The 26001-nt window shown below is 45.8% G+C and overlaps 1 protein-coding gene across 1 annotated transcript; it reads left to right on the forward strand.

Moving 5' to 3' along the window:
* The first annotated feature begins 746 nt into the window (after positions 1-746).
* LOC117978516 (uncharacterized) lies at positions 747-26001 on the forward strand. Its single transcript, XM_063597969.1, has 2 exons — positions 747-13260; positions 25715-26001. The coding sequence occupies exon 1, from the start codon at positions 11109-11111 to the stop codon at positions 12012-12014; it is 906 nt and encodes a 301-aa protein (XP_063454039.1). The 5' UTR covers positions 747-11108; the 3' UTR covers positions 12015-13260; positions 25715-26001.

The following is a 26001-nucleotide window of genomic DNA, read 5'->3' on the forward strand; positions in this document are numbered from 1 at the left end:
AGCCCCTCTGTTTCCAGAGCAGCCTCCTAGGCTTTCCAGTGTGGCCATTGCAGCTGACATGGAGCTCCAAATCCCATTCCTCATTTTTGTTCACAGGCTGCATTGTGAAAGACACAGGTTTAATCTCTCTTTTATTTATGGAGGGTCTATGGTGAAACAGGGTCAGAGGGTGGGAACCTAACCTGCTTAAATCCTTCCTGTAATTCCTTCCTTCCTTCCTTCCTTCCTTCCTTCCCTCCCTCCCTTCCTCCATCCCACCCTTCCTTCCTTCCCTCCCTCATTCTTTCCTTCCCTTCCTTCTCTCTTTCCTTCCTTCTTTCCTTCCTTCCCTCCCTCTCTCATTCTTTCTTTCCCTCCCACCCTTCCTTCCTTCCCTCCCTCCTTCCCTCCTTCTCTTCCTCCCTCTTTCCCTTCCTTCCTTCCCTTCCTTCCTTCCTTTCCTTCCATCCTTCCCCCTTCCTTCCTCCCTCCCTCCCTTCTTTCCTTCCTTCCTTCCTTCCCCCACTTTTTTTTCTTTGACGGAGTCTCACTCTGTGGCCCAGGCTGGAATGCAGTGGCACAACCTTGGCTCACTGCAACTTCTGCCTCCCAGGTTCCAGCAATTCTTCTGCCTCAGCCTCCCGAGTAGCTGGGACTACAGGCGCCCGCCACCACGCCTGGCTAATTTTTGTATTTTCAGTACAGATGGTGTTTGGCCATGTTGGCCAGGCTGGTCTTGAACTCCTGACCTCAAGTGATCCGCCCGCCTCGGCCTCCCAAAGCGCTGGGATTACAGGCGTGAGCCACTGCACCTGGCTGAGAGACATTTTTAATCTCTTTTTTATTCATAGAGTATCTATGGTGAAACAGGGTGATGGGGTGGGAACCTAACCTGCTTAAAACCTTCCAGAAATTTCTATCTACACAGATTCCCCAAGGTCACGCTCATACACTGGACAGGGCTGCTGCCTCCTTGTTCACTGGGGACTGGCATCACACTGCCTCACCTGGTAGGGACCTTCCTATGACCCCGGGCACAAACCTTCCATTTCTGGCATCCTCCAAGACTCTGGCATGCTCAGATATTAAACAGCCAATTTTGGACCATTAAAATAAAAAAAAAGAGGGAGGGGAGAGGAGAGGGGCGGGTGGCTGTGAATGTACTTAGGGAATTCAGCCTGGTCCTGTCAAAAATCATTTCTGATTTGGCCATCGAGAGCTTTCAGGGCCACATGGCTCCCCATCACTCTGGCTGAGACGGAGCTTCTGTGTTTTGTTCCAGATGTGAAAGATCATCTTAGCAGGGCGAAGATCCTCATTAAGGCAACCAGATTCTTGAAGCAAAATAAAAAAGAAAAAACAAGAGAGAGAGAGAGATTATTGGCAACGCCAACAACGCTAGCAATTACCTTCATCTTTCATCCAGCATTTTGGCAAGCACAGGAACTCACATCTGAAATCCATCGCCACAGCCTATCATCTTATCAAAACCTGGTGCCATCAGGAGGCACATTCATGCTGCTGTGTTTTTAAGGTTTAAACAATTTGCAATGTATTTCAGAGATGACTGAGATGCAAACGGAGGGAACACAGGTTTTGTGAGTCAGTCCCTCACTTTTCTCTTGCTGTACATTGAGAACAAGTGAAATCCATTGCTTTCACCCTGCTGGAAGCAAATCCAACTCATCACTTCACATAACGCTGTGGGTATGATTCCTGCCACAGCTGATCAGCGGGTCCTGGGGTTGACGAGGCTCCATCAGCCCCAATTAGCAGTGAGGATGTCAACTTGTCAAGTATTTTTAAGGCTAGGAAGCTGCAGACAACCCTTACCAATTTCTCTGGGAAGCCAGGGGCTTGGATGCCCTCCCCTCTGCAACATCTGTACTTTATAGAGTAAGTTAATGTGAAGGCAAATGCTGGGCACTCAGGAAGCTGGGCAGGCAATTTTTTAAGATTATTCCCTGGGGAATCTAAAAGGACAACACCATCGCTGCTTTTCAGAGAAACTCCAGGCTTTTCTGCTGGCAAAATAACAATTAAATGGAAACAGGATAATGAATCATCCCATTTCAATGAGGTTGCCAGTGATGCCTGTTTTAGAGAAAGGCTCTCTGGCTGCCAGGCTACTGGGCTCTCTGTCTGTTCTGCAGGGTTAGAGCTGGGTACCTCCTTTCGGTAATTGTTCTTGCCAATGGAAGGCTAGCAAAGAGGCCCTCAAAGGGTGGAAACGACCCTAAAAGGCCCACATCTCCATGCAGGGGAGCTGGAGAATATGAAGGAGAACTGAGGGTGTTCAGACGTTCAAAGGCCATATACTCCCAAATCCCTGGACACCAGTGAGTTTTTGGGAGTGCATCCAGGACCTGTGTTCCACTCTCTGTGACACACATTCTGGAAATGGATGGTTCTCACCAGGGGAGAAAGTATACTGAATGGCTGGGCCACCCCACCCCGTTTTTTTTTATTTTTATTTTTTGTGGATGGAGTCTCATTCTGTTGCCCAGCTGGAGTACAGTGACACGATCTCGGCTCACTGCAACCTCTGCCTCCTGGGTTCAAGCGATTCTCCTGCCTCAGCCTCCTGAGTAGCTGGGATGATAGGCACCTGCCACCATGCCCCGCTAATTTTTTGTATCTTTAGTAGAGATGGGGTTTCATCATGTTGGCCACACTGGTCTGGAACTCCTGACCTCAGGTGATCTGCCTGCCTCAGCCTCCCAAAGTGCTGGGATTACAGGCATGAGCCACTGTGCCTGGCCTTTTTTTTTTTTTTTTTTTTTTTTTTTTTTTTTTTTGGAGATAGAATCTTGCCCTGTCAACCAGCCTGGAGTGCAGGGGCGTAATCTTGGCTCACTGAAACCTCCGCCTCCTGGGTTCAAGCAATTCTCCTGCCTCAGCCTCCCAAGTAGCTGGGATTACAGGTGCATGCCACCATGCCTGGCTAATTATTTTTTTCTAATTTTAGTAGACAGGGGGTTTTCACCATGTTGGCCAGGCTAGTCTCGAACTCCTGATCTCAGGTGACCCTCCTGCTTCAGCCTCCCAAAGTGCTGGGATGACAGGCGTGAGGCACCTCTCCCAGCTTCTCATCCCAGTTTCTGTAAGGACATTCTGGAAACCACACAGAACTCAGTGTCATCCTGCAATTTCTTACTTACCTGAGTGGACTGCTTTGGACACTTGCTGTTTTCACAGTGTGGACCTGGAAGGGACTCCTGAGTCTAACACAGACTCCAGCCACCCGGGTCCCTCGGAGTCACCAGCGCTGGCACAGGTCTGAGTTGAGCATCATTGCCCGCATCCCAGGTGAGTATCTGCACTGGGTGACAGGTTCTAATAATGTGTGGCTGGGCTCCACTCATTCCCTCTGGGCTCATTACTGCAAAGTATTATTCACCAGTTAGCAAATTGAAAGTAGAAAAGGTGGCCAGGTGTGGTGGATCATGCCTGTCACCCCAGCACTTTGGGAAGCTGAGGCGGGCAGATCACAAGGTCGCGAGTTTGAGACCAGCCTGGCCAACATGGTGAAACCCCATCTCTACTAAAAACACAAAAATTAGCCAGGTATGGTGGCAGGTGCCTGTAATCCCAGCTACTCGGGAGGCTGAGGCAGAAGAATTGCTTGGACCCGGGAGGTGGAGGTTGCAGTGAGCAGAGACCTTGTCACTGTACTCCAGCCTGGGTGACAGAGCTGTCACCTGGCCTCCTTAATATCCAAATGGGAAGCTGAAAACAATTTTCCATCCCACACATACTCCTCCTGCAGTATCTCCCCAGCTTTTGTGGGGTGGATGGGCAGTGGGGAGCCAGTCATATTTTAAGCAAAGGGGTCCAGAGCCATGTTTGTGACAGGAAAGCCCACCTCTGCAACTGCCCAGATGTTGCAACACTTCCCAGACATTGACCTCTACGGTGATGGAGCTGCCAAGCTGGCAAGCAGGATTCACACCTAGCAGCTTTGCAAAGTGCTGGGTTAATGTATTTTTCATGATATATTGTTTGTTTTTGTTTTGTTTTTTTTGAGACAGAGTCTTACTCTGTCGGTCAACCTGCAGAGTGCAGTGGTGCAATCTCAGCTCACTGCAGCCTCTACCCTCCAAGTTCCAGCGATTCTCCTGCCTCGCTGGGATTCTCCTGAATAGCTGGGATTACAGGCCTCCACCACCATGCCCAGCTAATTTTTGTATTTTTAGTAGAGATGGGGTTTCACCACGTTGGCCAGGCTGATCTCGAACTCCTGACTTCAGGTGATCCGCCCGCCTCAGCCTCCCAAAGTGCTGGGATTACAGGTGTGAGCCACCACATCTGGCCCATGATATATGTGGTTTTTTTGTTTCTTTGTTTGTTTGTTTTGAGACGGAGTCTCACTCTGTCGCCCAGGCTGGAGTGCAGGGGCGCGATCTAGGCTCACTGTAAGCTCCTCCTCCTGGGTTCATGCCATTCTCCTGCCTCAGCCTCCTGAGTAGCTGGGACTACAGGCACCCGCCACCACGCCCAGCTAATTTTTTTTTTTTGTATTTTTAGTAGAGACGGGGTTTCACCGTGTTAGCCAGGCTGGTCTCGATCTCCTGACTTCACGATCTGCCCACCGTGGCCTCCCAAAGTGCTGGGATTGCAGGCTTGGCCTCTGTGCCCGGCCTATGTGTTTTTAAGGAGGCCGGCCTGAGTGTAGTCTTCCTTGTTGAAATGTGTCTCTAAGCAGGTTCCTGGCTCCTGGACTTTCTGGGGCAGGATCTCCACCCTGTCCCTGGGCAGCCCAGGGGCTGACCCGGAAACTGTGAATTCAGCATGCTCAGCAAAGCCTGCAAAGCCATCCTCTTCTGAACAAAGTTCAGACTTCGATTCCCCTGTTCTTAGATGTCAGGCATAGAGCACAGCCTTGTTAACCACAGTCACAGTTTCATACTGAATTGTTACAAATTAGTACTTATTCATCCTGCATAACTGCAACTTGGTATTTTTAACCAACACCTCTTCATTTCCTCCTGCTGACGATCAGCGTATATCCATAGAAAATCATCACATTGGCCGGGCGCGGTGGCTCACATGTGTAATCCCAGCACTTTGGGAGGCCGAGGCGGGTGGATCACGAGGTCAGGATGCAAGACCATCCTGGCTAAAATGGTGAAACCCTGTCTCTACTAAAAATACAAAAAATTAGCCAGGGGTGGTGGCGGGTGCCTGTAGTCCCAGCTACTGGGGAGGCTGAGGCAGGAGAATGGCGTGAACCTGGGAGGTGGAGCTTACAGTGAGCCCAGATCATGCCACTGCACTCCAGCCTGGGTGACAGAACGGGACTCCATCTCAAAAGAAAGTAAAAGAAAATCATCACATTCTGATATATGTGTTTTTTTTTTTTTTTTTTTTGAGATGGAGTCTTGCTCTGTCGCCAAGTCTGGAGTGCAGTGGCACGATCTCGGCTCACTGAAACCTCCACCTCCCGAATTCAACCGATTCTCCTGCCTCAGCTTCCCAAGTGGCTGGGACTAGAGGTGCACACCGCCACGCCCAGCTAATTTTTTGTATTTTTAGTAGAGACCGGGTTTCACCGTGTTGCCCAGGCTGTTCTTGAACTCCTGAACTCAGGCAATCCGCCTGCCTCGGCCTCCCAAAGTGCTGGAATTACAGGCTTGAGCCACCGCGCCGGGCCTATGTGTTTTTAAGGAGGCCAGCCTGAGTGTGGTTTTCCTTGTTGAAATGTGTTTCTAAGCAGGTTCCTGGCTCCTGAACTTTCTGGGGCAGGGTCTCCACCCTGTCCCTGGGCAGCCCAGGGGCTGACCCAGAAACCGTGAATTCAGCATGCTCAGAAAAGCCTGCAAAGCCATCCTCTTCTGAACAAAGTTCAGATTTCAATTCCCCTGTTCTCAGATGTCAGGCATGGAGCAGAGCCTTATTAACCATGGTGACACTGTTTCATACTGAATTGTTACAAATTAGTACTTGTTCATCCTGCGTAACTGCAACTTTGTATTTTTAACCAATACCTCTTCGTTTCCTCCTGCTGATGATCAGGGTATATCCATAGATAATCATCACATTGGCCGGGTGCAGTGGCTCACACATGTAATCCCAGCACTTTGGGAGGCCAAGGTGGGCAGATCACGAGGTCAGGATATGAGACCATCCTGGCTAAAACGGTGAAACCCTGTCTCTACTAAAAATACAAAAAATTAGGTGGACATGGTGGTGGGTGCCTGTAGTCCCAGCTACTGGGGAGGCTGAAGCAGGAGAATGGCGTGAACCCGGGAGGCAGAGCTTGCAGTGAGCCGAGATTGTGCCACTGGACTCCAGCCTGGGCGACAGAGCAAGACTCCATCTCAAAAAAAAAAAAAAAAGAAAAAGAAAAAGAAAAAAGAAAATCATCACATTCTAATTTTTTTTTTTTTAATTGAGAAGGAGTTTCACTCTTGTCGCCAAGGCTGGAGTGCAGTGGCACAATCTCGGCTCACTGCAATCCCCACCTCCCAAATTCAAGCAATTCTCCTGCCTCAGCTTCCTGAGTAGCTGGGACTACAGGCGCACGCTGCCACGCCCGGCTAATTTTTTGTGTTTTTAGTAGAGACGGGGTTTCACCGTGTTGCCCAGGCTGTTCTCGAACTCCTAAACTCAGGCAATCAGCCTGTCTCAGCCCCCCAAAGTGCTAGGATGACAGGCGTGAGCTACCGTGCCCAGCAATATATGCAATTTTTAAACAGTCAATTAGACCTCAATAAAGCTGGGGGATGGTGGGGGGGAAGAAATACAGAAATACATTCCCCTTCCCCAGAACCAAGGACAAAGCCTTGCAGACCTAAGGCTGCAGGTTAGACCCTCGACTCATGGAGGGGCTACTTCAGAATTGCTCACAAAAAAAGGCTGTGGGACCGGGCATGGTGACTCAGGCCTGTCATCCCAGCACTTTGGGAGGCTGAGGTGGGCACATCCCCTGAGGTCAGGAGGTCGAGACCAGCCTGGCCAACATGGTGAAACCCCCATCTCTATTAAAAATACAAAAAAAATAGCCTGGCGTGGTGGCGGGTGCCTGTCATCCCAGCTACTCAGGAGGCTGAGGCAGGAGAATCGCTTGAACCCAGGAGGTGGAGGTTGCAGTAAGCCGAGATGGTGCCATTGCACTCCAGCCTGGGCTGCAGAGCGAGACTCCATCTCACATACACACAAAAAGGCTGTGGGGAGGCAGATAATTTGTAACAATTCAATCCTGCAGCTGTCCACCTGCAAAAGCATGGAATGGTATTTGATGAAGCCTTTTTTTTTTTCTCTTCAGATGGTGTCTCGCTCTGTTACCCAGGCTGGAGTGCAATGGCACAGTTTTGGCTCAGTGCAACCTCCGCTTCCCGGGTTCAAGTGATTCTCCTGCCTCAGCCTCCTGAGTAGCTGGGATGACAGGCACCCACCACCACGCCTGGCTCATTTTTGTATTTTTAGTAGAGATAGGGTTTCACCATATTGGTCAGGCTGGTCATAATTAACGTCTTGTTGGGTTTAACTCGAAATGCAAAAATGTTGAGTCTGTACAGCCTATATTTGTAGGTTTATTGCAGTTCACTTCCTTTGGCTGCTAGACCACACATATCTCATGGCAAACTCCAGAAAAAAAAAAAAGACAGAGAAAATAAACAAAAACAAAAACAGAGTTTCCACCATTCCATCATTCCCCTTCTTTATTCATTCTGTTTGGTGCCTTAAAAAAAATCATTAAAGAAAACATATATAAAATGTAGATTTACCGTTGACGTTTTTAATTTGTACTCAAGACACTCATCTGCTCAGCGCACACTGTAGTGAAAGACACCGTCTGCTGTAACTTAAAAAAAGTGTGTCTGGGCTGGGTGCGGTGGCTCATGCCTGTATTCGCAGCACTTTGGGAGGCCGAGGCGGGCGGATCACAAGGTCAGGAGATAGAGACCAGCTTGGCTAATACGGTGAAACCCCGTCTCTACTAAAAATACAAAAAATTAACTGGGCGTGGTGGCGGGCGCCTGTAGTCCCAGCTATTCAGGAGGCTGAGGCAGGAGAATGGAATGGCGTGAACCCAGGAGGTGGAGGTTGCAGTGAGTCGAGATCGCACCACTGCCCTGCAGCCTGGGCAACAGAGTGACAGAGCGAGACTCTGTCTCAAAAAAAAAAAAAAAAAAAAGTCTGCCAAGGAGTTTTGCTTCACCCATGAAAGGAAGAAAATGGTCCAGGTAAAACGGCCATCGGGATGTAACAAAAAATTGTCAAAGATCACACCCTATAGAGGTGGCTGATTCGATACAACAGCCAGTGAACTTTTTGATGACAAATATTGCAGACTGCAAGGGACACTTCTTGTTCACGGAAATAGAAATAAAGCATGGTGTCTGCGCCCGGCTTTCTGCTGTAAGCTGAAGTATTTCACGGCAGCAGGAATTCGGCAACCCACCGTTTACACTCCACCCTTTAAAACGGCTGAGTGGGGTGGGGACCTGCCTTTGGGGAGAAAAGCAAATTTTATTTAAGCCCCTGAAAGAGGAGTGGGTTGGCCAGGCGCGGTGGCTCACACCTCTAATCCCAGCACTTTGGGAGGCTGAGGTGGGTGGATCACTTGAGGTCAGGAGTTTGAGACCAGTCTGGCCAGCATGATGAAACCCCGTCTCTACTGAAAATACAAAATTAACCAAGCATGGTGGCACATGCCTGTAATCCCAGCTACTGGGGAGGCTGAGGCAGGAGAATAGCTTGAACCCGGGAGGCGGAGTTTGCAGTGAGCCAAGATCATGCCATTGCACTCCAGCCTGGGTGACAAGAGCAAAACTCTGTCTCAAAAAAAAAAATAAAAATAAAAATAAAGAGTTGATCTCCTAGGAATTAACACCACAGTGGTGATTACCAGAAGCTGGGGAAGGGAGGGAGAAAGAAGGGATGGAAAGAGGTTGGTCCACGTGTACAAAGTTACAATTAAATAGGACTAAATTACATAGTTTTATTTCTCCTCAGGGTGACAATATTTAACAAGAATATATTGAATATTACAAAATAGTCCAAAGAGAGGATTTTCTTGGAGGGAAGTGTGGGAATGGGGTGAAGGATAAAGGACAACAAATTTGATACAATGTATAGTGTTCGGGTGTTGGGCGCACCACGTTCTCACAAATCTCCATTGAATAACTTACTCATGTAATCAAATACCACCTGTACTCCAATAACTTATGGAAAAATAAAGTTTTTTTAAAAAGATACATATTGCAGAGCATGGTGGCTCATGCCTGTAATCCCAGCACTTTGTGAGGCTGAGGGAGGTGGATCACTTGAGGTCAGGAGTTCAAGACCAGCCTGACCAGCATGATGAAACCCCGTCTCTATTGAAAATACAAAATTAACCAGGCATGGTGGCACACGCCTGTAATCCCAGCTACTTGGGAGGCTGAGGCAGGAGAATCGCTTGAACCTGGGAGGCGGAGGTTGCAATGAGCCAAGATCATGCCATTGCACTCCAGCCTGGGTGACAAGAGCGAAACTCTGTCTCAAAAAAAAAAAAAAGGCGTATTCCTCAGCCACTGGAAAATGAGATTTCTGAGCAGCTGGATCTGATAATTACCATGAGGTGTCATTACATGATATACACGTGCTTGGAAACATTATATGTCATAAATGTGTACAATCATTATGGAGTTTTTTTCTTGAGACAGGGTCTTGTTCTGTTGCCTAAGCTGGAGTGTGCAGTGATGCAATCATGGCTCAGTGCAGCCTCAGCCTCCTGGACTCAAACCATCCTTCCACCTCAGCCTCCCCAGTAGCTGGAAATACAGGTCTGCACCAGTCGGTCCAGCTAACTTTTGTACTTTTTTTTTTTAAGAGATGGGATCTTGCTATGTTGCCCAGGCTGGTCTTGAACTTCTGGCCTTGTGATTCTCCCACCTCAGCCTCCCAAAGCGCTGGGATTACAAGCGTGAGCCACTGTGCCTGATCCGAACGATGATTCTTAAAAATAAAATAAAACTTTAGAAGAGAAGAAAATCTAATGGTGGTTTTTGTCTTTTCATTGGCTCTGTGTTACTTTGTAGCTGCAATTTTTCTTTCCTTCATTAAGTCAGCTCCAAATTTGCAAACTCAAGTGAAGGGTAAGTGAGTTTTCTGTGTATCTTCTTGGCATGGGGTGGTGAGTGTGTGTACGTGTGTGTGTGTGTGTGTGTGTGTGTGTGTATTTGTATGTCCAGGGTTCCTCCACATCCCTGAAGAGACTTGGGGCTCCTTAATATCCATATAATTTCTATTTTGAGCAGAAAGAGGAAAAGTCAACGTTTTGGAAACTCCAAACTCCACCAGGGGCTTGGCTGAAACAGGTGTGTGTCGTTTCTCCGACCAGCCAGCTCGCCTGCGAATCTCAGAACTTATGTTAATGAGAGTTGCCTGCCCACAGCTCTTCTACGAATAATGTTTTTGTATGTAAAGGAGAAGCAAAAACATTTTTTTGACCTCTTGGAGCACGAAAATCAATAAGAAGTTGATAAAGCAAAGTCTGTGCCTGCTGAAAATAAAACAAGTGTGGTTTATTTACCCACCGAATCCTTCATGTTGTCAGACCTGCATCGAGATGATTTATAGACCAACACCCCACAAAATCATTTAAAGCAGATTAGATTCCTAGGACAATCCTCTCTAATATGACAAGCTGATAGAAGCTGACAGGTAACTAGGTTGTTCAGGATGGCAAGCCAGTCCCAGAAATTCTGATTAAATTAAAATATTAATGGTACCACTGGGAGAGGAAGATTGAGTTGAGGTGGGCGAATTCTGTGAGGACCGAGGTGCAAACACCAAGTCACAGTCGCTGTGCTGGAAGCAGAAGCCTGGGGGTGCCAGAGGAAGTTACCTTTGCTAAATCCGAAAGCAGGGCCTGCATTGCGGTGCTGGGGGCAGGGCGGGGACAACGCACCTGCCAGGCTCAGAAGGGAACACGGAGCTTCCCTAATCACCTCCTCTCTCCTGCAGCTGCCAAGGTGATGGCCGGAGACCCTCGTCTCTGCAGCTCTTAATTCTCCAGTATCCTCTCCCATGCCCTCTGCAAATGCCCATTTGCAGGGCACTTTAACCCAATCTGAAATTGAGCCTCCAGCACCGTGACTGTGTACAGACTCTCTAGGAAACTGTCTTGGGCCGGCTGGATGAAAGCTTATTGCTGTGTGTGTGTAGTGTGTGTGTGTGGTTTTGTTTTTTCCCTGCAGAGAAAAATGCAAAGAATCTTGCCCCGGCCACAGGAAAAGGAGATTCCTGAGCAGTGTTCCTTCCTTCCTTTCTTTCTTTCTTTCTTTCTTTCTTTCTTTCTTTCTTTCTTTCTTTCTTTCTTTCTTTCTTTTCTTTCTTTCTTTCTTTCTTTTTTCTTTCTTTCTGTTTCCTTCCTTGCTTGCTTCCTTCTTTCTTTCTTTCTTTCCTTCCTTCTTTCTTTCTCTGTCTCTCCTTCCTTCCACCCTTCTTTCTTCATTTCTCTCTCTCCTTCCTTCTTTCTTTCTCTCTCCCTTTCTTTCTTCTCTCTTTCTCTCTCTCCTTCCTTCCTTCTTTCTTCCTTTCTTTCTCTCTCTCTCCTTCTTTCTTTCTCTCTCTCCTTCTTTAGTTCTTTCTCTCTCTTTCTTTCTGTCCTTCCTTCCTTTCTTCCTTCCTTCCTTCGCTTTCTTTCTTTCCTTCTCTCTCTCTTACTTTCTCTTTCTTTCTTTCTCTCTCTCTCCCCTTCCTTCATTCCTTACTCCCTCACTTCCTTCCTTCCTTCCTTCCTTCCTTCCTTCCTTCCTTCCTTCCTTCCTTCCTTCCTTCCTTCCTTCCCTCTCTCTCTCTTTCCGGCTGGCTGGGTGGCTTGGCTGGCTTGGCTGGCTTGGCTGGCTGGCTTGGCTAGCTGGCTGCCTTGCCTGGCTTGGCTGGCTGGGTGGATTGGCTGGCTGGCTTGGCTGGCATGGCTGGCTGGGTGGCTTGGCTGGCTTGGCTGGCTGGCTTGGCTGGCTAGGCTGGCTTGCCTGGCTGGCTGGCTTTGGCTGGGTGGCTTGGCTGGCTTGGCTGTCTGGGTGGCTTGGCTGGCTTGACTGACTGTGTGGCTTGGCTGGCTTGGCTGGCTTGGCTGGCTTGGTGGCTTGGCTGTCTTGGCTGGCTGGCTGGCTGGCTTGGCTGCCTTGGCTGACTGGCTGGCTTGGCTGGGTGGCTTGGCTGGCTGGGTGGCTTGGGTGACTTGGCTGGCTTGGCTGGCTGGGCGAGCTTGGCTGGCTTGGCTGGCTGCCTGGCATGGCTCTGCCATGCTCAGGATTCCCACGCAAACGCTGCATGCCTGCTGCACTCCTTGTATGACCAAAGGTGGGTCGCCCTCTGGAATGTGGAGTCAGGGAGAGGAGAACCACTCCTTCCTTGGATGCCAACTCTGCTGACCGCCGCCAGCAGTGCAGCCCCTGATAGCACCGAACTCGCCCCCCCCCATGGCTAATCCTGCCCTCAATAGCGACCCCCACCTCCGTCCCCCAATGCCACCAGTAGCGTATACCCAATAGTGCCCTAACGTGTCCTCCTCCATGGGCATTGCAGCCCCAGAAAGTGCCCATAACCCACCCTCCCTGCCATGGGAAGTGCAGCCCTGTACAGTGCTACCAACCAGTACCACTAATGCAGGCAATTACATCCTGCATAGCGCCCCCCACCGACCCCACACTGCGAAAGGTGCAGCCCTGGATAGCCCCTGTCCTACCACTCTGGTCATGCTGCACTCTCTGTCACCGCCACCACCAACCACAGTGCAGCAGGCATGCAGCGTTTGCGTGGGAATCCTGAGCATGGCGGAGCCCCCACACCCACCGTGGTTCCTGGGCCTGTGCTCTCTGGGTGTGTGCCTCAGAGGCTGCCAGACACCCCTGGGGACACCACGGGGGACAGGCCCTGTGCGTGGAGGCATCCGGAACAGGAATTGGCACCTAGGTGTGGAGGGTTGGCTGGGTCTGAATTTTTCTGCTTCTCCTGCTCCCCGAGGAGTGCAGCCCCAGTGGGCCCAATGATTCCTGTGGAGTGGGGAGCTGGGTGCTGTGGTGTCTCCAGCACCCACCCCAGACCCCAGTTCTGGGCCAGCTTGGGCCAAAAGGAGAGGCTGGACTTTGGAGGGTGGGTGTGAGTGCCTTTGCTGAAACTGGCCCCTGCCACCCAGTGGCCAGCATGACAAGTTGAGGCTCTAACCCTTCCACCCCTCACATCTTCCTCTAGGCTTTTCTGGCTTTGCCTGCCCAGCTGCTCCATGCCAGGAGGAGGAGGAGACACCTAGAGCCTGCGACACCATGGCTCGCCTCGCTGCGGGTGGGTGGCAGCAACGGAGACTGCAGTGCGCCGGAGCGGTAGGAGGGCGGCCGTGCTAGGAGGGCAGGCGGCTGCAGCCAGGGTTGGAGGTCAGGCTTGCAGTGATGGACGGGCTGCAGCAGTGTCCAGGTGGTAGGAGCCCTGTAGGGAGGACTGGTGCATAGGCAATGGGCCTGGCTTTGTCCTGCCCCTGCCATGGATCTGGCCCTGTATTGCCCTGCCTTGCCCTGTACCTGCCCTACTGTTACATGGACTGTCTCGGCCCTGTCCTGCTCTGGTCCCATCCTGACCCTGTCTTGGCCCTGTGATACCCTGTCCCTGCCCTGGTCTTGCCCTGGCACTGGCCCTGCCCTGAACCTGCACTGGCCTGACCTTGGCTCTGGCCCTGGCTCTGGCCCTGCCCCTTGTCCTGACCCTTGTCCTGTCTTGGCACTGGCACTGCCAATGGTCATGGTCCTGCTCCTGTTCTGGCCCTGACCTGGCCTTGGACATGTCCTGGCCCTGCTTTGGCCCATCCCTGCCCTGGCCCCACCATGGGCCTGCCTGTTCTGCCCTCTCCTGGCACTGACCTTGCCCTGTCATGGCTCAGTGGTGCCATTGCCCTGCCTTACCCTGTGATGGTTGTGCCTTGGCCCCGCTTGGTGCTGGCCGCTCCCTGGACCTGCCCTGACCCTGCCTTGGCTTTTGCCCTGCCCTCACTATGGCCTGGCCCTGGCCCTAGCCCTGGTCCTGCTATATCCCTGGCCCTGCCCTTATCCAGGCCCTGCCCCTGCTGCTGCCCTGGCCCTGGCCTGGAACCTGGTCCTGTCAAGGACCTGCCCTGACTCTGCCATGGCCCTGGCCCTGCTCTGCCTTGTTCCTGGCCCTGACCCAGACCCAGACCCTTTCCTGGCCCTGCACTGGCCTTTCCCTGGCCCTGACCTCGCAGTGGTCTGCCCCTGGTCTTGTCATCACCCTGCCGTGCTGTGCTCTGGATGTGTCATCATGCTGCCCTGGCCCTACTCTGCCTTTTACCCTGCCCTGGCCTTACCTTAGCCCTCACCCTAGTCTTTGCTAGGCCCTGCTGCTATTTCCCTGCCCTACCCTGCCTTGGCTGTGCCCTGGCTCGATTCTGGCCCTGGACCCAGCCCTGCCCTGGATATACTCTGACACTGCCTCAGCCTTGACACTAGCCTGGCTTTTTCTTGGCATCAGCCCTGCTCTCTCTGTGTACCGGCTCTTGTCCTGTCCTGCACTGGTCATACCATGCCCTGCCCTGCCCTGCCCTGACTCAGGCCTGGCTCAGCCCTGGCCCAGCCTTGGCCTTGGCATTGCCCCTGGTCCTGCCATATTTCTTGCCCTGTCCCTACCCTAGCCTTGGCCCTGACCCTTACCTTGCTCTGGCCCTGCCCTTGCCCTAACACAGCCCCTGACCCTGTCATGGCCCTGCCCTGGACCTGTCCTGGCCCTGGCCCTGCCCTGCTTGAGAACTTGTCCTGGTTCTCCCCTGGCCCTGACCCTGAAATGCCTGGCCCTACCCTGGCCTTGCACGGCTCTGGCCCTTGCTCTGACTCTGGTCCTGTCACTGGCCTAGCCCCAGCCCTGTTGCTGGTCTTACAATGGCCCAGACCCTGCCTTGGCCCTGCCCTGACACTGTCCTGGACCCTGGCTGTGCCAAGATCCTGCACTGTCCTTGCCCTTGTTTTGCTCCTGCCCCAAACCTGGTCCTGCCCAGGCCATGGCCATGGCCCTGGCCCTGGTCTTGCCCTGGCTGTTCCCTGGCCCTGCCCAGGTCTTGGCACTGGCCTGGCCCTGCCCTGCCTTGGCCCTATGCTTTCCTGGCCCTGTCTTGCCGGCCCTGCCCCTGCCTTGGCCCTAGCCTGGCTTTGACCCTGCCCTGGCCCTACCTTGGCCTTCACCATAGCCTTACCTGGGCACTGTGTTGGACCTGGCCATAGCACAGACCTGCTTGTGGCCCTGGCCCTGCCATGGCCCTGTCCCAGATGCTAGCCCTGCCAGGTGACTGTCCTGGCCCTGCTGTGGGCCTGGCTTTGTCCCTGGTTCTTAGATGAACCTGGCCCTGCCCTGCCCTTGCCCTTGCCCTGGCACTGGCCTTGGAAATGTCTGTGGTCCTAATCCTGGCCCTGCCCTGGAGCTGCCACTGTTTTGGCCCTGCCCTGGCTCTGGCCCTGCCCTGGACCTGGCCCTGCCACAGCCCCAGCCATAGACCTGCCCTGATTGGTCATGCCCTACCTTAACCCTGTGCTACCCTGGGCCTGCTCCACCCTGCCCTGGCCCTGCCCTCCCTTTGGCCCTGCCCTGACCCTTCCTTAGCTCTCACACTGTCCCTAGCACAGACCTGGTCCTATCTGTGGCCTCGGCCTGCCATGGACCCCTGCTCCTGACCCTGGTCCTGCCATGACCCTTGCCCTGCCAATGACCCTGACAGCCCTGGCCCTGGCCCTGTCTTGGCCCTGGCCCTGAACTGGTGCTGCCCTGACCCTGGCCCTGAAGTGGATTTGCAGGTGTCTTGTCCGTGATTTAACCTGGCCTGACCCCGGCCTTGTCCCTCCCCTGGCTCTGTCCTGGTCTTGTGCTGACCCTGACCTAGAACTTGGCCCTGCCCCAGCCTTGTCCTAGACCTGGACATGGCCCTGCCTCTGCCCTGGACCGGTGCTGGCACTGGCATGGACCCTGGCCCTGGCCCTTCACTACTTAAGGCCATACCCTGTCCCAGCCCTGGTCCTGACCCTGTCCTGGCCCTAATTTGGCCTGGCTCTACCCTGGCATGCTATTCTGGCCCTCGCCCTGACCCTGTCCCTGTCCCTGTCCCTGTCCTGGCCCTAGCCCCATTGCTGGTCCTGCCATGGCCCTTGTCCTGACATTGCCCTTTCCAGGTCCTGGCCCTGGCCCTGTCCCAGCCCTGCTCTGGCCCTGGTCTGAACCCTGGCCCTGCAATGGACCTGCCTTGGTCCTGCCCAGACCCTGGTTCTGGCCCTACCTCTGCCCTGGCCATACCCTTGCCCTGGCCTGGACACCGGTCCTCGTCCTTGTCCTGCCCCAGCCGTGGCCATGACCCTGCCCCACCTGTGCCCTGTTCTATCCTGGGCTGGCCCTGCCATGGCTGGCCCTGCCATTGCCCTGCCCTAGCCTGCCCTGCTTGTGCCCTAGATCTGCCCTGGCCTTTGCCCCATCTTGGTTCTAGCCTTGAAAACAAAAAAAGAGGAAAAGAAGCATTTTGTATTCTCTTTTTGAAAGGGTAGATGACTGGAAAAGTATTAATAATGAAAATAACCAAAAATTGGACTTATAAATTATAAACTTTGTAATTATAACTATTAGTATTTGAAAATATATGCAGCTCTATAATTCTTCATGTGGAATTACAAAATTCAACAGTTATGAATACCTAAACCTAAGTTTTGGAAAATCTGATCTATGCTGATGTAGGGGTATTTATAGTTTTTTTTTTTTTTTTTTTTTTAAACAGAGTTTTTGCTCTTGCCCAGGCTGGAGTACAATGGCATGATCTTGGCTCACTGCAACCTCCAATTCTTGGTTTCAAGTAATTCTCTTGCCTCAGCCTCCCGTGTAGCTGGGATGACAGGCACCTGCCCACACCCAGCTAATTTTTTTTTTTTTTTTGAGACGGAGTCTCGCTCTGTCACCCAGGCTGGAGTGCAGTGGCTCAATCTTGGCTCACTGCAAGCTACACCTCCTGGGTTCACGCCATTCATTTTCCTGCCTCAGCCTCCCGAGTAGCTGGGACTACATGTGCCTGCCACCATGCCCAGCTAATTTTTTGTATTTTTAGTAGAGACGGAGTTTCACTGTGTTAGCCAGGATGGTCTTGATCTTCTGTCCTTGTGATCCACCCACCTTAATCTCACCAATTGCTAGGATTACAGGTGTGAGCCACCGCACCCAACCAGGGGTATTTATAGTCTTATTGATCCCAGTTCATGTGATTATTCATATGATTTGCCACTAGAGTTATTCCATAATAGGCAGAATATTTACCACATTACCTTTCTAAAATCTAAATATTTTTGGATTGTAATTTCAAAGAATCTGACTTGGAAATCTTATTTTGAAATCTGATCCTAAGGAATTCGGATAAGCTATTGGAAAATATCACAAATGACAAAAATTTTGCATTAAGATAAAATTGTTGATAAATTTAAATCACTTTGCAGCCGAGCGTGGTGGTTCACACCTGTAATCTCAGCACATTGGGAGGCCGAGGCGGGTGGATCATGAGGTCAAGAGATCGAGACAATCCTGGCCAACATGGTGAAACCCCATCTCTACTAAAAATACAAAAAATTAGCCGGGTGCGGTGCTGCGTGCCTGTAGTCCCAGCTACTGGAGAGGCTGAGGCAGGAGAATTGCTTGAACCCAGGAGGCAAAGGTTGCAGCAAGCTGAGATCGCACCACTGCACTCCAGCCTGGTGACAGACCGAGACTCCATCTCAAAAAAACAAAAAAAAAATTAAATTACTTTGTATATATAAGGGTCTAATTTTTAAAAAAATTGTAAAATATCCTATACGTTCATTAGTATTACTTATTTGTTTTTATCACTCCATCAATGTGAGGCATAAATAAAATTTGTTAAGTTAAAACTTTCAGTGTACTTTCATTCATTTATTTATCTATTTTGAGACAGTTTCACTCTGTCATCCAGGCTGGAGTATAGTGGCGTGATCTCGGCTCACTGCAACCTCCGCCTCCCAGGCTCAAGTGATTCTCATGCCTCAGCCTTCCAAGTAGCCGGGACTACAGGCATGCGCCACCATGCCTGGCTAATTTTTAAAAGTCCTATATCATATAAGAACATTAGAGTTCTGGGATTATTTTTTGTTTGTTTAAGAGACAGGGTCTCACTGTATTACGCAGGCTGGGGAGCAGTGATGTGATCATGGCTCACTGTAGCCTGGAACTCCTGGGAAAAGCAATTCTCCCACCTCAGCCTCCCCAGTAGCTGGGACTACAGGTGCTTGCCACAATGCCCAGCTAGTTTTTAAATTTTCTGTAGAGATAGGTCTCACTGTGTTGCCTAGTCTGGTTTCAAACTCCTGGCCTCAAGGGATCCTCCCCACTTGGCTTCCCAAAGTGCTAGGATTACAGGTGTAAGTGACCATGCCGGGACAAGAACATGAGACTTCTCTTACCATTTTTTTATATCTAAGTGGAATAGCATAGTATTATGTGTCAGTGTTGAATTATTTTAAAATATTATGCACTGAAACATGGTAATAATCTGGGTCAGTTTCTATCTTGACCTAGGTTTAAACATATTAGCTAACATGAGGGGCCCAAAATTAATAATGATTCCATACCATCTCCTTATTTATTTATTCATTGAGACAGAGTTTTGATCTCTCACAAAGGTTGGAGTGCAGTAGCACGATCTTGGCTCACTACAACCTCCACCTCCTGTGTTCAAGTGATTCTCCTGCCTTAGCCTCCCGAGTAGCTAGGATTACGCCCACCACCACAACCAGCTAACTTTTGTATTTTTAGTACAGATAAAGTTTCACCAGGTTGGCCAGGTTGGTCTTGAACTCCTGATCTCAAGTGATCCGCGGCCTTGGCCTCCCAAGGTGTTGTCATTACAGGCGTGAGCCACTGCCTCCAGCCACCATCTCCCTTCATTAAAAATATGTGAGCTGAAAATAATTTGAGGGAAGTTATTTTCATATAGTCATTTTATCAAACAGGGATTATATTAATGACTAGTATTAATATTTATTTTATCTAAAATTATGTCTGATTTTTCTAAATTCTCTGACTTGCTAATAATGTTAAACATTAGGTTTAATACATATAATTAGGTCTGTGTGGATGCACTATGTAAATAAAATTGTTTTTAACATTTTGTAAGGTCTGCTGCTTTACAAGTCTTATTATCTTTGCTCCATTTTTGATACCAAATTCTTAACTGTGATAATTAGGCTGGAGATAGCAAATCAAGGGTATGTTTATATAATCACTCTCAAGGATCTCAAGGGTCATTTTCTGGTTACATTATGAAAATTGTAAAAGGAATCAAGTATATATTCCAGATAATAGCTCTTGATAAATCATATACATCTATATAATAGCTATAGATATAGTTTAAGATTTAGATCTAGATATATTCACCAACTTTGTAATTTATCAAAAGGTTTTGGTTAAAATGTAAGACATTCCTCAATATAGAATTAGTTCTAAAAATTTGTTGCAATGAAGAATGTTAACAACTTACCTTCCTGTTTTCTCCGAATATGAAACAATTCAAGATAGACATAGAAATAAAGCATAATGAACTTTGGGAGGCCGAGGCAGGTGGATCATGAGCTCAGGAGATCGAGACCATTCTGGCTAACACGGTGAAACCCCGTCTCTAATAAAAATATACAAAATTAGCTGGGCGTGGTGGTGGGTGCCTGTAGTCCCAGCTACTTCAGAGGCTGAGGCAGGAGAATGGCGTGAACCAGGTAGGCGGAGCTTGCAGTGAGCTGAGATCGCTCCATGGCACTCCAGCCTGGGCTACAGAGCCAGACTCCATCTCAAAACAACAACAACAACAACAACAACAACAACAACAAAAAACAGAAGTAAAGCATAATGAAATAAACGTGAGCTCTGTAGCTCATGGTGTTGTTGGTGTGGTGCTTAGCAACAGGGATTTTCCTACACTACACTCCAGTACAGGGCACAGAGCAGAAACTTTATTGCTAAATTTACCGCATAGCAGAGGCAGAACAGAATTCATTTTCACTGCAGGCTGGGACATCCTAAAGACAAAAAACATGGAATGGGTGATATGAGCTTCCCTAGTTTATTTCTTTCTTCCAATATCTCCAGTCACCTCCACTATTGATCTAGTGAAAACAGGCGCAGGTTCAGTGCTGTAAACGACATTCGATGTCCTTCAATATCTTTGTCAGTCTGAATTCAAAGGAAATATTTTAACTCAAGTAAAAAGAAGACTACAAAAGAAAGATAACCCATATGGGGATAGCAGAATTTTTTGTTTTTGTTGTTGTTTTAAAATCTCTTGTTTTTGGCCACAGGCACTCTGAGCTAGAAGAAAATATTTAGGAGAAGGATGAGAAATCCTTCTGTGTTGAATAAGGGAATTACTTCCAGATGGCAATGGTGTAAATCTACTATGATAACAACTATATATATATATATATATATATATATATATATATAATGAAATATGTTTATAGAAAATGTCTGGAATCTTTTTATAGTCTAGAGTCCTTCTCAATGGCCTTAATTTGCAAAAATAGCCTCAAATTATTTTATTTAATTAAAAACTGCAAGAGATTAACATTTTCTCCTCATAAGATCCAGTCAAGTATTTTTCTTTTGAATGAAGAAAAAAAAATACATTGCCTGTAAAAAATTAATTTTTTGATTTAGTAGTTAGCAGTGAACAGTTGATATGGTTTGGATGTTTTATCCCCTCCAAATCTCATATTAAAATGTGACCTGTATTGTTGGATATGGGGCCTAGTGGGAGGTATTAGGTCATGGGGGCAAATCCCTCATCAATGGTTTGGTTCCCTCCCCTGGGTAATGAGTGGTAAAGAGTTTACAGGAGATCTAGTTGTTTAAGAGTGTGGCACCTTCCCTCTCTCTCTCTCTTGCTTCCTCTCTTGCCCTATGACATGCTGGCTCCCCTTCAAATTCTGCCATGATTGTAATCTTCCTGAGGCCCTCACCACAAGCAGATGCTGACACTATGCATTGTGTACAATCTGCAGAACCAAGGGCCAAATAAATCTATTTTCTTTATAAATGACCCAGTCTTAGTTATTTGTTTTACAGCAACACAAACACACTAACACACTGGTGAAAATCAACTTAAATACTTAAATACAGATAATATAAATTTAAAATGCAAACTAAGAGTTGTAAAATTTATATTTCCCCTTCAAAAATTAGCATTCTAAATTCTCTCCTTACTATTTGTTTTGCTTTATACACTTCCAACTTCCTATGCTCAAGTTTTCAGAAGACATTGAAGAACATCACATCATTAGAGAGAAGAAAAGGAAAAATTGGCTACAAAAATTAACCATACAGTGTATTGAATTAATAGAGTTTTGCTGAACAATTTTTATTAATGGAGTTTATATTTTTAGGTATAAATATTTTTCTGCATGATATATTTAGACAAATATTTTTTTTAAATATAGGATATTTGCAGCAAACGGTCCAAAGGATCCCAATTATTAAAACACAAATATAAATTGATTACAGTATATCAAATATGCCTTAATAACTATTTTAGGTAGCTATAAAAAGTAGAGTTACAAGATTGAGAGGTACTTTGTCTTCTGTGAAGGCTTTAAAAACATGAAGCTACATTTCCCACCATCAAAGATTTATGTGTAAGAGATTTGTCTTCATTTTGATTTAATTAGACGAAACGATTTGCCCATGGGGCATCTAAATTCAGAATGAGTTTGACATCACAACACAGTTTATATTCTCTCAGGAAAAATGAAAGGAAACTAAAGGATTTTATTTTTCAGACATCAAATCACAAAACAAAACAGTCCAATTTTCTCTGGGTTCTCAGTTGTACATTTATGTCTTCAGGGTTTTAAAAAACCACACCATTTTGCATGCTTAAAAATAAAAGATTCGGTTCAAGAGTTCATCTTTGTAACATCTTTGCAATTTTTCTTTAAATCTCTAGGTCTAAAACTTTGCTAAAATAAAAAATATTTAGCGAGAAACAAGTTTACATGTGTTGCTTGCTGAAAGAAACTGCTAAAGGGAATGCATTAAGATATGGAACACAATTATGCAAAGTAAATACTCAATTGAACATGCCAGATGTTTCCTAAATTTAAATTGTTAAATGGCCATCGTGGAAGAATCATTTTAGTTTTAAATTCTGTAATAAGCAAAATAACTTTCTTACAAAGAAACATTTGTTCCTTTGTGTATGAACCAAATCAAATATCATATAAAAATTATACATAAGATATGAATCATATATAATGTAGCTTATCCAAACATATTTTAGATGAAACTGTCAGTATTTTTTATATTATCAACATAGAACTGTTTTAAGATAAATAAATCATGTATTCATTTTTCATCTCAATCAATATTTTTATAAGAGATGACATAAGTTAGATGATTCAGCTAATCTACACTGAAAGCACTGGATAAGTCAATTACAATTTTTGCTCAAATATGGAAAAAATCTGACTGATTATAATCAAAATCATTAACTGTCATTTACTTTTCCTGAAAGCTCTTTATTTAATATAAAATCTAGACATAAAGAAACTAATTTATCCTCTTAAGTGCTATAAACATTTTCTCTCATTTTTTTTTTAGTTGTCAATTTTGATAGTGTTCAACTAGAAGTCACGAATAGGCAATCCACTAACATAGGTTCACAGTTCTCATATATTTTTGAAACATTGAAATCAACCTGTCCCCAACTCCACTCCAGAGGCTAATGTCGAAATACCTGCTGAAAGCAATGCCAAGCCAATATCTCTGAAATATAAAGTTGGCTATTATAATTCTCTTCATGATTATATTTATATTTTTATGTATATATGAGAGACAGAGCAAACATTACACATGAAAAATAATACATTTTACTTAAAAACATGTTAAGGTCTCCTGGGTGTGGTGGCTCATGCCTGTAATCCCAGCACTTTGGGAGGCCGAGGCAGATGGATCACGAGGTCAGGAGATCGAGACCATCCTGGCTAATATGATGAAACCCTGTCTCTACTAAAAACACAAAAAAATTAGCCGAGAGTGGTGGTGGACGCCTGTAGTCCCAGCTACTTGGGAGACTGAGGCAGGAGAATGGCATGAACCCAGGAGGCAGAGCTTGCAGTGAGCCGAGATTGTGCCACTGCACTCCAGCCTGGGCGACAGAGCGAGATGCCATCTCAAAACAAGCAAACAAATAAAACATGTTAAGGTCTATAAGGTCTACAACTTAGTCATTTCTTAACTATACGACCTTGGGTGGGCCACTTACTTAGTTTCTCATTACTTTGGTTTTCTTTCTTGAAAAGTGAAGAATTGTTTTCTTCACAGTTATCTCATAATTGTTTTCTGAAAATGTAAAACACTAGAAACATTGCCTGGCATTGAGTAAATTATTAGTTTTTATTATTAGTACTGATTCATATTTTTCCTACTTAAAATTAGATAATGACTCCTCATATTCTGCATGATTTTATAGGATATAAGTTTAGATACAAATCAAGACATATTTGAAATAATGTTCTATACATTCAACTTCAGATTTATTCGATGAAACCCCACATTTCTCTCTATTTGATAGCGTAGGTGACATTCACATCCTATTTTGCCTCATTATTGAACAGTGTCTTACCTAATTTTCTAGATGTCATAATTTATTTACTCTTGTCTCGTTTTCATGATGGTGTGTATACTGCATATTTTGAGACATAGTACATTTAATTGAGTTATTTTCTTGCTCAAAAAGAAAGCTAGTTCCACCTCCTTTGAATCTTCAGTTTAAACTTAGAATTTAAAATTAAAAAACTGTTCTATGGCAATGATCATAAACTGGCAAATTGGTATCTCATGGGTTGGATTAAGGCTGACTGACAGAATGACCTTGAAGGGCCATGTGTGTGCATGTTTACTCACCTTAAAATAAAAGAATTTTCTGTATGGGTTTATTTTACTAAGATTAGTGAGCCTTTTAAAAGAGTCAGGTGCTTCTGATTCATCATATATGTCCCTGCCCAGTCTCTCTGTACTCACAAATCAGTCTGAGTGATGTAATATCATTTGAAGGTAGACTGTGATAAGTTAAAGCTGCATATTATGAACTATGAAGTAACTACGAAAATAAAAAGAGTTACACCTAAAACCTAATAAAGAAAAAAAAGATCATAAAAATCAACATAAAGCAGAAAAAAAATATGCATCAGAAAAGCATATGATAAAATAGAAAATAGTGAGATGTTAGATTTAAAACCAACAATACAATAATTATTTTGGAAGAGTAGATGAAATATAAATTCGAGGCTACCAATTTTAAGTGGATTTTGAGGACAGTCACTGTATTCTTAAGAAAGTTCTATTAATTTTGCAAATACTTTGAGGGGTATAAAAATAGAGATATAATAAATTGTACACTAAAGACAATAAGTGATGATTAAGTACTTTAATTTATCACAGATGCTACATATTTCCGAAATCCAGTAGAAATGTAATCAATTTGTTTGACAGAACTTCAGTCTGTCTATTAACAAGTCTTTCAGATCAAAATTAAAGAAAATCATATTGTATACTTGAGCGATGTCCTTTATAGAGTCTTCATCCTCGGTCATAGGCTCAATTGCATGTGTCTGGTAAGAATTATAAATAATATGACAGTTATTTCAGTTAATATGTTCTGTTAATCTATTTCAATTCAGAAAAAAAACACCTATTTAGTTTTAGGATCTAATATATGTGAACAAATTTGGGAGGATTTCTTTAATAATCTATATGCATTCTTTGTTTTACATTCTTTCAAGCAAACATATGACATGGACAAATATGTGCAAACACAAAATCACTGCAGTATATTAGAGTGGAAATGCAATGGCAGCATTATTTTTCAGTAAGTTCAGTAAAATATTTGAGTCATGCTGAGTACAAAATACTTTGTTAAGGCTAATTAGGTTGCAGATTATAAAATGCCCTAATAGTACCAATAAATTAGACTCATCTTTCTCAAAAGAAAGTGACTAATAATATTTTGTTGCTGAGTTAAACAGAATAAATGTCTAAGAACCTAGCCAGAAGGCTGAGATTTTAATTAGTTATTAAGGTGTTCAGGTTAATGTAAATCAGATTTGCCTTTCTAGATAAAGAATACAGATTGACAGTGGCATTAACATTGTCATTAAATCTTAAATAAACACTAATTTCCCAGTGCTTGCAAGAATCTGACCTGGAAAAAGATGAAAAAAAGGAAATACTACAGAGTTTTGTCAATTATCAAGCTTTTCCTTTGTGTTTTGTTTATCAGATATATAACCTTTGAAATTGAAGCTGATAATCAAATGAAATCGTTTTTAAAAACTACTTGTTGGAGTCAAATGACTACTCTTGGCTTTTCTTTCTTTTTTTCCATTTCCATTTATAATAGCCAAAAAAAGTTTCTTGTCACCGTTTCTAAATAACACCATGACCTCCTGCTCACAAATTAAAATGTATTGCAATTCTCTAAATAAGAACAATCTACCCTTTCTAAAATTTCAAATTAAATGTGCTTTATTTTTAGTATAGTGACCTACCCTGCATGTATGAATTAAATGTAAGAAACATTTTATGTTTAGTAGGCTTGAAAATGAGACTATTTTTCCCTTATTTTTTCTCCTTAAAACTTATTAATTCCTTTTTATATTCTAGATCTATAAATACTAAAATATTCTATCTATTAACTGCTCTAATCTTTATGTAACAGTGTAGGTTCTACCCATGTAACTGATGAGGAAACCAAGGAGCACAGTTATTTACTAACTCGCACAAGGCAAGTTTCAAAATTGTCTTTGAAAATAATGATTGCTTTTAAGGTTTATTCTATAATGGTTTAAGATCATGGGTTACAGAAGTAGAACAACAGTGTCTAATTACTAGTTCTAATAATTCTTATCGGATTTGTTGAGATTTTATACACATATATGTTTGTTTTTGTGTATAAATATATATATAACAATGTATTACACATATGAATTAACTGTTTAATATGTG

This window comes from Pan paniscus, chromosome 18, assembly GCF_029289425.2.
Source record: "Pan paniscus chromosome 18, NHGRI_mPanPan1-v2.0_pri, whole genome shotgun sequence".
NCBI classification, from domain to species: domain Eukaryota; kingdom Metazoa; phylum Chordata; class Mammalia; order Primates; family Hominidae; genus Pan; species Pan paniscus.

Coding starts and splice junctions, on each gene's coding strand:
- LOC117978516 (XM_063597969.1), top strand. CDS start 11,109: ATGAAAGCTTATTGCTGTGTGTGTGTAGTGTGTGTGTGTGGTTTTGTT.